The sequence below is a fragment of the Astatotilapia calliptera genome, chromosome 2, assembly GCF_900246225.1.
Source record: "Astatotilapia calliptera chromosome 2, fAstCal1.2, whole genome shotgun sequence".
NCBI classification, from domain to species: domain Eukaryota; kingdom Metazoa; phylum Chordata; class Actinopteri; order Cichliformes; family Cichlidae; genus Astatotilapia; species Astatotilapia calliptera.
In genome coordinates this window covers 20,133,412-20,149,815 of record NC_039303.1, presented here as the reverse complement: position 1 = coordinate 20,149,815, position 16,404 = coordinate 20,133,412, and the positions used below count along the sequence as shown (strand labels likewise).

The 16,404-nt window shown below is 41.5% G+C and overlaps 1 protein-coding gene across 1 annotated transcript; it reads right to left on the bottom strand.

The window, feature by feature from the left end:
* Positions 1-907: 907 nt before the first annotated feature.
* Positions 908-15,354, bottom strand: fmr1 (fragile X messenger ribonucleoprotein 1). The gene is made up of 15 exons (XM_026186542.1): positions 14,829-15,354; positions 11,885-11,937; positions 11,702-11,795; positions 11,292-11,363; positions 10,568-10,716; positions 9,257-9,350; positions 8,969-9,085; positions 8,629-8,799; positions 8,398-8,476; positions 8,155-8,282; positions 7,948-8,034; positions 7,380-7,611; positions 5,948-6,148; positions 5,316-5,395; positions 908-2,616 (listed from the first exon to the last, which is right to left on the bottom strand). Exons 1-15 carry the CDS (start codon positions 14,877-14,879, stop codon positions 2,422-2,424), a joined length of 1,803 nt encoding a protein of 600 aa, XP_026042327.1. The 5' UTR covers positions 14,880-15,354; the 3' UTR covers positions 908-2,421.
* Between the last annotated feature and the right edge of the window lie 1,050 nt (positions 15,355-16,404).

Below are 16,404 nucleotides of genomic sequence, written 5' to 3'. Positions count from 1 at the left end.
CATCATAATCACCCACAGGTCCACAGGTACTCTCTACACTAGCCTGTATACAGCACAGCAGTCGCTTTGACTTTAGGACAACTTGACGATGTCAATGACCAACAGCCTCGCTGCAGCCTACATTTGACTCTCGCTATTTAGATGTTTACGGTGAACCTAAGGATCCTTCTATTCAACATATTTACGAAGTCAGTGATCAACTGGGGTGTCAACCGAACAGCAGGTTGGAACACCTCAAGAGCTTGAAGCGATGTCCTGCTTAGTCTTGCTCCTTTGTTGTCTGAAAGCCTGCACTGGTAACACAAAGTTACTGAGCTGTTTGAAGACGAACCGTCTGCTGCTCCGGTTGTTTACGTCAGCGCCTCGAAGAGCTCTAACTCAAAGCAGAAAAGTATCGAGCAAGGTCAGAAAACTGGTCTCACCCTAGAATACCTCAGCAGGCTACACCGCTGTGCCTCCTCAAAACAATGGAAACCAATGTAAACAGGGTCACACAACCACTCACTCTACAAAACATCCATCTGCAGTATGTTTTAAATGAGGGGTGTAGCGCTGGGTTTGAACAGGCAGGATGAAAAGTTCTAATCTGTTCAGGCCAAATTCAGAGAAATGGAGGAGCATAAATCAAAGGCACAGAGATAAAGACTTTTCACACACTTCAGTGGGTGTGGATGGAAAAGGCTCTGTGATGGACCTCTGCCTCTCAAAGTCAGCTGGGATCAGCCCTAGTCCCCAAGACCCTGAATCAGAAAATCGATGGATCGAAAAATCGATGGATGGAAAATCAATGGATGGAGCATGACTGCTATCACACTGCTCTACTGTTCAAAAACAAGAAGAAAAAAAAACTAAAAGAAAACATATGTGAACTGAACGGGTCAGGAATAAGATCACCAAAAAGAATAAAACTTAGGCCAAATTTTTATTTTGTCAAGGAAAAACTCAACAGTCTGTCATGTCCTCTACAGTTACACTTCAAATAAGTTTGTCATGGCAAAGTTAAATACAAAGAGTTTCATAAATTAAGAAAAACAAAGTGGTGCGACAGGAGTTAGCTGCTCTAAACGCATCCTGCTTGTCTGAAAGCAAAAGAAATGACTTTAACGGGCATCAAGCCAGGTTTACGTGGACCTAACCAAAATACGCCTAGCTTCAGTCTGCACCCTTCACTGAAGAGGATGAAGAGTCTGGTATAGGATGGTGATTCCTGCTGACAGCTCTTTACAGATGAGATGAATGAGTTCAGGGAGCGTAGTCCCTCACTGTGGACTAACACCACTGCACACATGTGGAGTGTTTATGGTAGACTAATTGTAAACACGCAGGAATAATGCATTTCTGGTCATTGTACAGGAGTGTAACCTTCCTTTGGAAAGGAGAACAGTTCATAACAATATGTACCCTGACACAAACTCATGGGAGTCGCTGTGTTTAAGCAGTTTATGTGCATCAGTGTGCCTCAGATTTATGTCTCTCCATTTGTACATTTCGATAAGTTTTACTGAATCTGAATATCAAGGCAACGGGAAACAAAACACAGGTGACTTCAGAGCTCATGCCTCCCCGTTTGCATTTCATTCTGAAACATGGATGCTTTTAAATGTTGAAAAAAAAAAGAAAAAGAAGAAAGAAACAATAACTACGTTAGAAAGAAAGAGAGAAAGAAAGAAAGAAAGTCCATAAAGTGCCCTCTACAAACATCATCTTCCAGTCTGAATCCCCATAGGATTGCATGTCATTTAGGTGACACCGAAACGTTTCTGCCCCTTATTGAAAAGATGTGTTTAAATTGATAGTTAACCTCAAAAGTCTCTGTGGAATAATAGAGCTGATTTCCCACAGAGACTCGCTTCTCTGGACAAAACAGTTCCATTATAAAGGATGTGTTGGAGATTTCACAAAACCAAAAATAAAATTTAGACCTGCTGAAAAAACTGAAGCCACCTCCTAAAAGTGTGCTTTTCAGGGAGCGAGGGCACATATTCCATCCTGCTTTCTCCAGTGGCTGCAAATCTTTGATTCCCAACGGCCAATGATTTCTTTTGCCTCATTTTTTTCTCTCACATTAGCAAGTCCAAATGGAGCATCAGTAAACAAACTATGTTGGTTTAGTGGGGCACGAGTATGTTTGGTGTTAATGGTTGTTTGTGAGATGAGCTTTAGTCTAATTCCTCCTCTTCTTTCATCCAGAGAATGCGCAGGAGATACAACACCAGTCAAGAACAGACCAGACCAGCAGATACAAGATCACCTCCAGCCTAAGACTTCACTACTGTAAACACTTCCATGCTGATGGAAATATGTGTATTCTTGTGTTAGACAGAGACAGAAAAGAAAAAGCAGAGACTGAGACTCTACGATGTTCTGTGATGAGTTGCCTGTGTGTGTGTGTCTAAGTGAGAAGGTCCTCCAGTGGGGTATCTACGACACTCCGTTCACCAGCGCGGGAGCGTCCTGTTTCTCCTTCTTCATCCCTCTGTCTCTAGTAGGTCTCTGATGATGATGGCGGGGCTGTCCCTCGCCGCTGCCACTGAGACTGCCCTGGGACGAGGACGGACCGCCTCGGCCACCTGAGGAGTGCTGCACGCTACGCTCGTTGTTCCCGTCCACACGAATCTGCGGGTAGAAAAATAAAGAAATCCATAAGAGTCTGGCCCCACACTACACAGCTAACTTTCCCTTTACCCTCGGTGCAGCCTGCTGCGTGCTTTTCATATGGCACCAAATAGCAACAGCAGTCACCTCAAGGTGCTTTATATTGTAACAGTATTATGAGAGAGAACCCCAACAATCCTATGAGCAAGCAGTAGAAACAGTGGGAAAGAAAAACTCCCTTTTAACAGGAAAAACCCATCAGCAGGACCAGACTTAGGGAGGGGCAGAACCTGCACCTGCCTCAGCCCTCCCTGCACCAGGTTATTTATCCGTTTGGTTTCAGCCTGGTTATTTTAGGTTTTTGTATGGCAATTCTGTTTTTTGTTTTATTTGGTTAATAAACTGTAGAAATGCATCGTTCACAAAAAGGTTATTATAAAATAAAAGTAATAGAAATTATATTTTGCCTGTCCTGTAAAATATTTTGCATCTCAGTAAATCCACTACTAGAAGCAGAGGAGGAGCATTCAGGAGGGTCAGACTAAAGAAAACGAGTTCTTCTCTGAGACAAAGCTGAGAAACGAACAGTGGTTTATACTCTGTTACTGTGTATGAGTCAATGCTAGCTGACCAGCTGTCAACACGACCTGTGTGATAGATAGAGGGCGGACTTCCACCTGTCTCTGCATACACTGATCATTCACACAGATGTCAGTGCTTATCTGAAGCATTTGGTACAGTCCGTTCACAGCTGTACTGAAAATCTGACTTTAATTAGCAGGAACAATGCTATACGCCACAATTTCAGTACCTCTTTCAGCTGACGTGAAAAACAATGATCACCTTGTTATGATGCACAAATCTGCTAAAAGAGCTTTGGTCCTTGTGTTCATGCAGCTGTTATTTAACATGCACCACCCACCTAAAAACTGCTGCAGAACGGGCAAACCCTTATATAGCAGTAGCACCTGAAGGGCTGTAGTGTCCCAAACAGCACAGTATGGTGATGTCCACCATAGTGCAAAAACACTTGATGTAAACAACACAGCCTTCAAGTGTTTCATATCACAATTCATTATAGAACAAGTTTCCTCCAAAAAAAGACCACAAGTGTCCACTGCCAATGTTCCTTAGATCACCTCAGAGGTCCTGTGGGGCAAAAGGGACCACCAACGGCCACCTTAAAATCCCCAGTTAAGCTAACCCACATGTATTTGGACTTTGGGAAGAAGCTGGTGTTTCCGGAGAGAACCCACACAGACATGAGCAAGACATGCAAACACAGAAAGGCCCCAGGTGGATCAAATCCAGGAGATTCTTGCTGTAAGGCAGTGGTACTAACCATCACCCCACCGTGCTGTGCACCTTTACATATGTCAAACCTGCTGCAATCACGAATCAAGCAGAAAGTTAAGTTAGGACTAAATATAGCCCCATCTTAGAAAGTGTCCTACAGTGATGTTCAGTGAGAACAGGCAGGACTTTGAGTGTGTGACAACACAGAGAGTGTCTTGTTGACAGTTGAGGTTTGGAGTGTTAAACAGAGGGAACATTTGATATGCAGAAAATAGCACTGTTGACTGTGACAGTGGTGTAAGGGTAAACAATATTTGCAGAAGAAATGATTCAAAAATTAGTAGCAGTCTCATAATATTTGCCAGTATGCTGAAGTAGCTGGATTGTTTTTGCAAAGCACTGAGAATTCATTAAATAAGCAGGGCTTAAAATAGAAACGTAAATAGTTACAGTCAGCCTCAAATATTATTCAGCTGTATTATCTTATCATCGTAAGTGATCTACATCATCTCACTGTAAACAATCATCACCTCCTTTAAATGTCTTGCTTGAAACAGAATTTCCAAACTTTGTAGCTGCAAAATAAAATTAGTGGTCAAAAACTGCAGTTCCTGTAATGGCCACTTGAGGGTGGCTCTAAAAGGGAGCCATGAAGAGTAGAAGGGTGTTTGCACACCTGCGGCGTGTTGTCAGTTCTAACTCTGTTCGTTTCCCCACATTTTGTGTGGTTTGTTTGTGCAGGTATGAACACAACATGAATCAGCTAACAGGAGTACGTTACAAGTTTGAGCTACAAAACATCCCATAACTATGTACGCTGATCTCGGGAAGGCACTATAGATGCGCAAAGGTCTGTTCAGCAGCTAGCTGTGAAATGAACGTAAACGCTCTGCGTTCTCCAGTAGTCCAGAGCAAAGCACCTTCTTCCTGTATTTACATTTTTTTATGCACCCGCTCCAGACACATCTGACCAATGAGACGACTGAATGGTCACATGGTTTGTAGTGACGCATTTTATTTCACTTTTTTCTGTGTGAAAACAAACCAAACATCTGATTTGAACCGGAGTAAACAAACTATAGGTGTAAAACTATAAAGACAGATGTAGTTTTTTTCCTTTTAATGACCACCAGGGGTGACAGATGTGCCTACAAAAAACCCTGGTCCTACAGATGTCTGAAAAATATCCTTGAACACTTTCCTGATGCTTTAATGGATTTAGTCACTCATTTCAGGTCATACTGAATTTAGAATACTTGAATTTTTTCTGCATTTTGGCCATATTTTTAATGCCAGAAAGAAGGATCAATCAGGGCATGCTCACTGAAAAGCATGTTTACAGAATTTTGAGGAGCGTTTCAAAGATATTAGACTTTAAACAATGACATGAAAATAACTTGGCAGCAGCTGTTTGTGACTGTTACCTGCAGAGTATCTTCTTGGCCTCTTGTCTTTGAGTCTCTGATGTGACGAGTTCTCGGCTCGTTCCACTGCATGTCTTCACCTAAACCAACATTAAAAACAACAAGTTAGCAATCAAAGTTAGCCACAGTCATGTAAACAATCTTCGCATGGCTCAGTAGACTCAGTCTTAGGTGACCTACCTTTTGCCAGGTAAAAATAGGGTGAAATTTGTGTACATCCTAATTAGATTAAAGTTGGGAGAAATAGTTTCTTTCAATATAAATATGGATCATTTTGAAAAGAAAACTCATAATGAGAATTTATTTGCACAGGAGGTCTGCAGAGATCTCATGATGTGATTTATTTCCGTTCTTTAGGCCATAATTTGATGAAAAGCATCTCAAAATGTTATTTCTTTTGAGTCATTACACACCAACTTTTTTCTCTTTAATCGTTTTCATATTTTCATTTTTTCAAATGAAAATAAATTCCATTCATTATTATCTGATTAATAGAAACATTTAGCAAGCTTTTGCATTGATCATTTTTTAGACAAAGTGTAAATGCTCCAAAAATGGGCTGAGAAAAATCATGGAATGAGATAAGAGTCCTGTGAAAAGATCAAAGACCGCCAATGATAATTAACACTCACCTTTATATCCTCCCCCTCCTCTTCCTCTCCCTCCTCGTCCCCTCAGCCCACCGCCGCCTCCTCTCTTCCTCCCATCTGTCCGTCTGGGCAGGGTCCCACCTCCTGTCATTAGCTCCTCCGTGGGGGCCAGCGACCAATCGCTGAGCTCGTCTCTGTGGTCTGACTCTGTCTCTGAAGCGTTGGATGCCTCAGAGTTGGTGCCTGGGGGACCGAGGACAAAGTCCAACCTCATTTCGGCTGCCTCGGAAAGACAACACAGACTCAACCTTTGATTAATTGCCGTTTCATAATCAGATCATCGCCTGGGGAAACGTTTTTACTGAAATATCAGATGTCCAAACACTTTACTTCAATATGAAATGAAATCACAAGAACATAAATCTATGGCCGAGAATCTGCTCGTTTGCTTTGTCATTGTGCCTTTTACATCTAAACCAAACAATCACAGGAGACTTTCTCCTATACGTACTTCTGTTAAAAAAAAAAATCTGGTAAAAGGTGAAAAACTGATTACAATTTTTTATTTTAAAAAAGTAGAAGCTCTGACACTTTTATAAAAGTAAGTAGCTCTTTGGAGGATACTGTTACCAGCTGATGGGTGACTTTACCTCCATACCTAAACAGAAGAATTAGTGTAGTCAGCGGCTCAAGTGGGATTTGTCTGGTGAGGAAACCTAAGGTTGGTTGTAGTGGTGCAGCGTAGGGAGAAGAATCACTTAGAAATAAGTAACAATAGTCTTTGTTCAGAGCTCCAGTACATTTTCTTTGTGTGCAGGCTGCTCAGAGTCGATTTAAACAACTGAATTCATCAAGATATAAGCTGATGCTTGATTTAAATGTCCTGTCTATCAAATGGCAATGAGAAGTCCTCACCTTTAAATATAACCTCTGTTCATCTTCCTCTCCTGTCTTTCTCATCTTTCTCTGAGTGAAGTTAACTGTAATTCTTTTATCTACCTGTGAAATACAGCAGCTGGACCTGTAGCTAGCAACACACTGTGTGACAAACTGCATATAAACAGTTTATGCATTAGCTGATTGAAACGTTGCATCTGAAATCAGCTGCCACTTAAAAAAACATTACTCCTTTTAATGCAGACTATGTTTTATTGTTCCCTCCATTTAGGTTCAGATTGGTTGAATGTTTAAAGGTGCTCAGCAACATAAAGTAATTACTTCCCTCAAATGTGTTAGACCTAAAGTAATGAGCCAGTTTTCCAAATTCAAGGAGCAGAAAGTACAGATATTTATGCTAACATGTAGGGAGTAAAAAGTTGTGATAAAAATAAATACCCAAGTACAGATACCTGAAAATACTAAGTGCAGTAACAACGTAACAAATTTTACATGAAACATCTGCAGCTGACTGACTTGAGAGTACATCAGCTCTTGTAGTTTACCCGCAGTAATATAGATGCAGTAACTATCAAACCTGAGGCAAAAGCAGCTCCTCCTCCTCTCCGCCCTCGTCCACCTCTTCCCCCTCCTCCATAGGGCTTTCCTCCTCCCCCTCCTCGGCCCATCCCGAGCCCCATTCCATTATCGAACACGTAGGTTTTGTCTTTAGGGTTTCGGGGCCCTGTCCCCCCCCCTCCGCCTCCACCGCCTATCTGTCTCAGCTGCTCATCGATCTGTAGACGCTCCAGTCGCAACTGGTCCACCTCCTGTGGACATGAACGAAAACGTCACAGAAGGTCAACAATGAAAAGAAAGAAAGTATACTTTATTGATCCCTGTGGGGAAATTCCTCTCTGCATTTAACCCATTCACTCAGTGAAGCAGTGGGCAGCCATTGGGCACCCGGGGAGCAGCGTGTAGGGACGGTACCTTGCTCAGGGGTACCCCAGGGTAGCCGTTCAGTGGATTCGAACCACCGACTTTCCGGTCATGGGGCCACCACTCTACCTACTGGGGCCACCACTCTATCCCTGCCTGACCACATCCTTTAGCTCCGTTTTGATGTTTGGTTGGTAGAAGATGACATCACTGAGGACACAAACCTTAAGGTAGTTGAGGTGATAGTCTAGTAGTACTGTTGCATTGGAGATGCTTTCCTTGGTTCCCACAAACACAAATGGCACCATTCCCTGTGACAGAGGAGGACCAGGAGAGTTTGAATCCTCTTAGTGATTGAGCTCTAACACTGCTGTATTTACTGTGATGATTTTTAATGCAGCAACACGACGCAACTTTCTCTCCCTACTGACCTCATCAGCAGCTGCTGCCGCTGCCGCTGATGGTTTTTTGTCGTTCTCAGGCTCAATACGAACCCGAACCACACCGGACTTGTCAACCACCTCCTGAATCAGCTTGCCGTTCTTGCCAATCACCTTCCCTGCATGAGAAAAAACATCAGTCTCACTCTGGCTGAACTTGAAACTGGATTAAATCAAGTAAAATAAAGGTACCCGATGATTCATTTCTTTGTCTCGGTTGAGCGACTTTCTCACCTACTAAGTTCCGGGGAACTTTGATGATATCTTCAGAAAACTCCAGGAAACTTCTGGCTATACGGACAGCATCCTGGTCCTTCCATGAAATACAAAACAGGCATACTTACTTTTGTTTGTGTTTTTTTACCCCATGTTGGTCTGTTAAATTTGTACCCACTTAACATTAATGAGGGCAAGCTCTACATATCTATGTCTCAGCTCATTTGTGTACAAGTAAAGCCCTCCTACCTCTCCGTATATGTGGAAGGTGCAGGTCTCTTCGTCCAGGTCTATGTTAGTGACTCCAGGAACTTTACGCGCCTGCTGAATGTTGGCCCCGTGAGTCCCAATGGCGAGACCCATTAAATCGTCCCGAACAGCAAACTGTTCATGAAACCGAGACGCCAGCTGTCTGGAGCTCTGAAGAAATGCACATCAAAAAAATTCATTAATTAACATTTAATAAATTCCACAAAAGAGCAAAGAGGGTGTGTAAGTTTACTGAAAAGAAACCCTTTAAAAACTCTCCATCCCAGGCTGCAAAATGATCCAAACAGTCACATACAGGCTGGAGCTGTGCGTAACCTACCTCCAGCTGTCGGCTGGCCTCTTCGTTCCTCAGCATTAGAGACAGCTTGGTGCGGAGGCTCCTGAAGTGCATGTCGCTCATCATATTGGCCCGCTTTGTTGTGACCTCATTCACCGACTGTAACAATCAAACATTACGCTCATTAATATCATACACGAGTGAGGTTCTGATGTTTTAAGTCACCTATGGATGCACTTCACTTCAAGGTGATGCTATGCAAGGGTCAATAGAGGATATGATTGTGTGAAAATGTAGCACATTAAGAAGAAAAACAACAGTTTGACCAACCAAAATGACCAGCTGCTTTTTCTCTGAGTCGTAGGTGACACTGAACCCTCCCACAGCCTTTTTGAAGTCTTTGTGTGCTGATTCCTTGGAGCACCTGGGAACACAAGAACACGTATACTTTATCATAGTGAAACCAGCAAACAAGTTGCTTAATAAATGAATTTGTCCTCAGTGATAACAGCTTATGGATACATGTACACATACAAACTCTTCTGGGAGTACAGGCTCATATACAAGCTGGAGTAAGTCAAGTTTTGACCGTACAGTTGTGGTCAAGAATGTAACAGTAATCTTAAGCTTTTAATTATTTCTTTGAACGATTAATATTCTAGAATGAAAAGATTGTGCAGCATACAACTTTAATGGCAAATGTGAAATTATTTTGGATTTTCTCTCATGCACACAGGGTCAAAAATATGTATATAGGATTAAATATACAGATGCACCCAGTCGGTTAATTGTCTCAATTCAAGTTGCAACTAAATGTTCGTTTGTCTTATCCATCCCAGAACTAGTTTTGATGTGTTTGGGGTCATTATCCTGTAGGAACACCCAACTATGTCTTTTGAAGTTGAAGAATTTCAGGTATTCCAGCTCTGTAAAACCGCCCTACAGCATGATGACACCACCATGTCTGACAGCTGGTACAGGTCTTAGCCCTGAAAGCCTGATCTTTACTTCTCCAAATATACCTTGTCATTATGACCAAATAGCTCAGTCTTTGTCTCTTCTGACAATAAAACTTTAAAACAAAAGTTTAAAGAAGGCATCTGACTTGTCTACCTGCACAGGTGCAAATTTCCATCATGCTTGAAGGCGTCAATTATAGAGTAGGGGCTTCTTTCTTGGTGATGTAAAACTAGTTTCTCTGCTGATGTTCCAGCAGTCTCAATCTCAGGGCACAGCTGAGCCTTGGCTGTTTCTGAACAATGTAACCAAATTCCTCTCATCTGAGGGTGACGGTTGGGGTCTTCTCCTAGACCTCGTCAAAGTGGTAACATTAAATTGATGCTTCTGGAATTTTTAGTTATTTAGAAATGGCTCTGGAATGGACTTCCTAAACTTTACCAACAAATCAACCAATTTAAATGAACTTGACCAATTCTGCCAAGATGAGCAGTCCAGCTATAATTATGCTAGGAGCTTGGTGATGGCTACCAAAAGCTTCTGGTTGAGGCGCACCTTGCTAAGGGACATTTAAGCACAAGTTAGTGGGTAGTGTATGCATGCTTTTGGCCCCATGTGGATTACAGAAAATCCAAATAATTTCAAACTTGTGCACCAGTCTTTATTCATGCAAGTCAAACTCACATTTGCCGTAGATCTTCGGGTACATCCAGTCGGATCTTAATGAAGGTGTTTTTGGTGGCTGGTTTATTCGGGTTGACCGGTCGTAGCCTCTCCAGCGTCACTATCTCATTTAATGTGGCTTCACATGCGGCGTACTCTATTACATAAAACTGGAAACAAAGACAGATCAAGTATGAGCGATCCAATAGAAAAACATCACTTTTTTTCAAAAGTTTAAATAAGTCCCATACAGGCTGGAGCTGTGCGTAAATATTATTAAAAATTTATTTTGAAGAAAGTACATCTGATGGTGGTAAGACAACAGGAGGACAAACAGAGGAAGAGCTTACGTGCACAAAAAATCCAGAGGAAAATGGAAATACAAGGATATAAAGAACATCTGGGGCATATAGTCTGAATTCAATCAGTCATTGAGTTAATGTGTTGTTCAGGATTGTAAAACTCAACCACACACTGACATCTGTCACCAGAGAAATGATGTTACACTGAAGTTAAATATCTGCAGTGAGCTTGATAAAAAGGATTTTTATGAGTACATAACATTTCATGAGTGTAAAATGTTGTTAGTAAACATGGCTGTATTTAGTATTACTAAAGGAAGTTGTGATATTAAAGCATTTAGGATGGAGCAAGTGTCTGGGCTGCGTTTTAGGCAAATTTATCAGAGCCATGTTGTTTCAGTGCTGCTTGGTGAGCCTTACAGATGAACTGGAGCATCTCTTACCTCCCCTTTGACCATGCGAACCTTGGCTAGCCACCATCCACATGGCTCTTTGTCATTCGCCCTAGAATACACCTGGCAGACACACACACACAGTTCATTTCAGAAATAATTCCCACCTTTAAACAAAGCTGATAAGAGTAAACTGGCACAGAAACAACTGGACACACTGATACAGGAAATCATTGTGAATAATATTATTAATAAAAATAACAAGTCAGACTAATTTACCAATGATAGAACAGAAAATCTAAGACTATCTAAGGAGCATCACCCTCTTTTTTAAAAATCTTATTTTACACTGAAAATTCAACTCTACTCACTCCGCTCCATGCTATTCCAAACTGCTCCCCAGCTATACCAACTTTGCTTTCCAAACCCACCATGTCTGATGGCAACAATCACTTTCTCACCTCGACCTCATCGCTCTCACTGATCTCCTTGCAGAACCCTGTTGGAGGAGGAAAGCGCACATCCTGGAATGGGATCTGCCGCTCCGGCTGCCAGCTGGGACAGAGGAACAAACACAAAAAGTTCATTTTATTGTTTGGCAAAGAAATGACATATTACACAATGTTATATTTTACTTTACTCACTTGTTTTCAAATGCTACCATGACAGATCCTTCGTGAACATCCTTTACAAAGCCCTGCAAGAGTCACAGAAGTAAATTCAGTTTTGAAATATCTTTGAAATAGTCAGTGTGCAAGTCAAACTGGCATCGACCATGTAAACAGGAACCAGTTCTACTGCTTAAGCCGGACCTTATCCTAATGCTCCTAGCAATGAAACAACCTAAATAATTTCCTTTTCTGGAGTTTGAGCTTTGGGCTCGAGCCAGGTTTGGCTCAGTCTCTCTCTCTCTCGCTGCTTCTACACACAGCTGATGTGTGTGTCATGTGTGTCAAACACTGCAAGTAGGCCATGCGATGCCTAGAAGGAAAAGAGAGTGCTAGAGAGCCTTGCCAATGGGTTGCATTAACCTGGCAAGCTAGCAGTCAGTGGTGGATGAAATGAAGCAAGAAGGAGAGATTCTCAAAACTCCCAAGGTTAAAAAAAAACAAATAAACCAATTTTGACAGGACCTCACTGACCTGTGAGCATGTTTAGGATTGTGACTGACTGAACTGTCTCGCTCAGAAACGAAGTTCAGACTTTAGCAAGAACATTAATCTTGTTAAAACTGGAAAAATACCAAAACACAAAATATGAGGGCAACACAGTGGGCGCATTAGGAGATAATGTAGTTTAGTCTACTGGCAGTAAACTGCAATTGTTGTACTGCTGTTGAGATTACAATAAAAAAGAGGAATGACTTCTATGCTGCATAAGGTGCAATTTAAAAACCGCAAAATTAAGTTTCTCACTCAAGTGATTTATGGCAGAACCATTTTCTACAATTATTTCTTTAGTATTATTCTTACTTGGCAGATGAATGCACTCATTATTTCTCTTGGCTGTTCATTTCAGCCAAGAGCATATTTTAAGTTTTGCTATAATACCAGAGACAAGGGTGTCATTTTTCAGTTCAACTATCACCAAAAACATTATAAAAATTATTTGCCAACTACACATTTAGTTAATCAACATCCTCACAACAACTAACTAAAATGATTACGTTCAAAACTCTTGATTCATTAACCAAAATTTGAATGCTTATTAACATTGAAATCATGCAAGTGATCTGCAGTAAGATGCAACTCCCTGTGTTGGAGTTATGCTGCCATCTAGCAAAGGTAACTGCTCCGTAAATAAGTCTCCTTTAAAGTGGACCTATTACACTATTCCTTTTACTCGATTACAGTCTACTACACTAGCTTTGCATGATTCACAATTGAAAATAATCCACATTTATCTCTTGCTGGTGCAGCTCAATTCATCTTTAAACCATTTTAGCTCTACTCCTATTAGGCCAACTGTCTGCCAGTCAACCCCTGGCAAACAGAAGGTGTGAACAGCAGGTGGGTGGGGTTTCAGTCAGAACTGTGTACCTAAGATGACAATATTAGGGATATTTGCTCTCAGTGACATCATACTGGGCCAAGAGAAGAACAAACTGCCTAAGTTTTAAGCACTATGAATAAGCCTCTGTGAACACACTGGGCATTTTCTGATGAACAGAAAGACATTTGCCAAAGTCACCCTCTTGTTGTGTATCTGCTTATACTTGTAAGCAGTCACACCTACATCATCTTATTAGATTGATCTACATAAGGTAAAATACATTAAATATAATGGTGGTATACATGTAGGTTATGATAGATATACGGCTAATGAAAGTATTCTTAAGAGTTACCTGGTGGGACTGGATTTTTTCAAACCAGACTACTATCTAACAAAAATTAGCCTAACTTTTCTCATAGCTGTTTGACAGTAAAACTTATCATTCAAGCTATGGCACCAGTCAAATGTTCGGACACACCCACCCATTCATATGGTTCTGTACTTGCTAACAATACGATTGCAACTATTAAAAGAAAGGCTTCTGTTTAGTGCCACACCTAGCTAAAAGCCAAAGTACAGCTGACAGTGCCAACTTCAACTTTCCTACATTCAAAGGAAAAGCCTCTTGATTTGGGAAAGCATACAAGTTTTGAGCACAGCATGAAAGTCTATGGTTTACATGGCAACTGCTGAGCTTAATGAGAGTATGTGACCTGAATCAAGATTAATTCCAATTACTATTTACCCTGATTATACAGCATACTCACAGCATTCATGTACCTCGCATTAATGTGGCCACAACAAAACTATTAGCTTTAAAAAGACATCTGTCAGAACTTTACTTGAGATATATGTCATCCTATATTTACACTACAACAAACCTGACAGCTAAAATAAATAAATAATAAATGTATCATTTTATTTAGATTCTTCACCATTCATTGTATTCTTGTGTCCTTGAATTAAACAATATTCAAATGTAAGTAATTATTGCTAATTAGCGTGTTATCCCATTGTACTGCTTATGTTATCTCCCCCACCCCACCCCAGTGATACACGCAGGTCACGGGATCGGATTTATGATCTACTTGTTGCCTGACTGACCCCAAAATCTCTGCAGTCTTGACAAAACAAGAAAACACCTGGCAGCTACGGGCACAATAAAGGTTAGCCAAACCATCGCCCCTGTGTGCTGCTCTGAATTAACTTATTTGACAAAAGCAAAAAACAAAAAACAGCCAACCCATGATTGATTCTGATGTTTGTGAGTCTGCAACCAACCCTTGCACATCACTTTAGGGGTACCATCGTACAGCAGTCACATCAGCGTTACCGATACCGCTAAAACAGCTACCCTGGTTAAGCGTCATTATCACCAATAGTTCACCAATTTATCCACTACCGCTGATGTTAGAGCCCCACCGCAGCGTTAGCTTTGTTTACAGGTTTCAGGTCCCGGTAGACGTTGAGCAGAAGCACCGAGGCCCACATATAACACTGAGCTAGCCCCGTGACACAATTTCATGTTAGTTAGGCTTACTTGGTACATAGTGTGTGAACGGTGGTCACTAAACTCGACAAAAGTCAATAACTTACCTTATAAAAAGCCCCACTTGTCCCTCTTACTTCCACGACTAGTTCCTCCATGACGTAAGTTACTACAGCTCGCTAGCTAGCTAACTACCGATAGCGATGTTAGTAGCTAGCTAGCTAGCTGGCTAGCCTGACGCTAGCCAAGGCAGAGTCGCTAGCTAGCCTAAATACCCTGCCTACTGGATGCAAGAAGAGGCCACGGTAGCTGTGTGTGACCGTAATATTGTTTTCCGTTTTGCACCGTCTATGAATTTTGTTTCTTGCAAATTTGCAAATCCGACTGCATGAAGAAGACGAAACAATTAGCTAGCCAGGTTAGCTTTTAGTAGCTAGTTATGTTAATGTTGTGTGATTAGTGGTGTAGCAGCTACTGCTGTTGTATCTCTCCATGTGACGTCTCCGCTTTCTTCCTCTACTGAAAACTGAGGCTGCTTACTGTCATCCGAGCCTGTTGCTGCTCTCCACGGGTAATAAATAGGAATGCACTTTGATATAACAGAAAATATATCAAAATAAAAATGACCGCTGTGTTTATCCTATGGTGTACCATATTTGAGCTCTAAGAAAAAATGAAAAAATATATTATCCCAACAGCACGGCCCGCCAGTCCCTCCGGGAAAACAGCAAATTTATCCCTCTCCATATTTATCAAGCCACATTTCAACTATTCCACCTTGCTCTTTTTCCTCACTTGGTTTTACAATGTGCATTCACAAACATAATACTGACTATCTTTAACTAACTACTGGAATCTGTTGCAAAGAAGATAAGATAAGAGATAGGATAAGACTTTATTGATCCCACAACGGGGAAATTTTTGCGTCACCTCAGCTCAGGTACAGATATCAGAAGGAAATACAAAAATACAATAAGTACAATCAATGAAAAAAAGTAAGATAATACACCATATACAATGGTAGCATACACAGTATGTGATTATGGATATGGCTGGAAATATGGAAGACATAAACTATATAGCTTGATATAGCTATTGTACCACTACTATTCCTGTTTATAGACATGTACACACACACACGTACACACTAAATATACATATGTATACATATACATACATATATACCTGCACATGTCTATACACATGGAAGGTCCATTATGCATGAAGTGGTGACAGTGGATGTTCACAGTGTCCAGTGACTTATGACATTGTGATTGAGGAGTTATAGAGTCTAACTGCTGTTGGGATGAATGATCTGAGAAAGCGCTCCTTCCTGTAGCGAGGGTGTTTCAGTCTCTGACTAAAGGAGCTGCTCAGCCCACTCACATACTCATGCAGTGGGTGATGTGGGTTGTTCATGATGGATGTCACCTTTACTAACATCCTTCCCTCACCAACCACCTCCACAGACTCCAGGGGACATCCCAGCACGGAGCTAGACCTCCGCACCAGTTTGTCAATCCTGCTCCTGTCCCTGTCCATGCATCCACTCCCCCAGCAGGCCACTGCATAGAAAAGGGCAGATGCTACCACAGTGTCATAGAATGTCCTTAACAGAGTCCTGCAGACTCCGAAGGACCTCAGTCTCCTCAGCAGGTGGAGTCGGCTCTGGCCCTTCTTATA

What these genes read in the sequence shown, in the direction of transcription:
- fmr1 (XM_026186542.1), bottom strand. Translation starts at nt 14,879, where the DNA reads ATGGAGGAACTAGTCGTGGAAGTAAGAGGGACAAGTGGGGCTTTTTAT. An exon ending in CCTTCCACATATACGGAGAG is followed by an intron (nt 8,477 to 8,628) that starts GTAGGAGGGCTT and finishes ATTTCATGGAAG; the next exon opens with GACCAGGATGCTGTCCGTAT. An exon ending in GCCAAGAAGATACTCTGCAG is followed by an intron (nt 2,617 to 5,315) that starts GTAACAGTCACA and finishes TTCTACCCGCAG; the next exon opens with ATTCGTGTGGACGGGAACAA.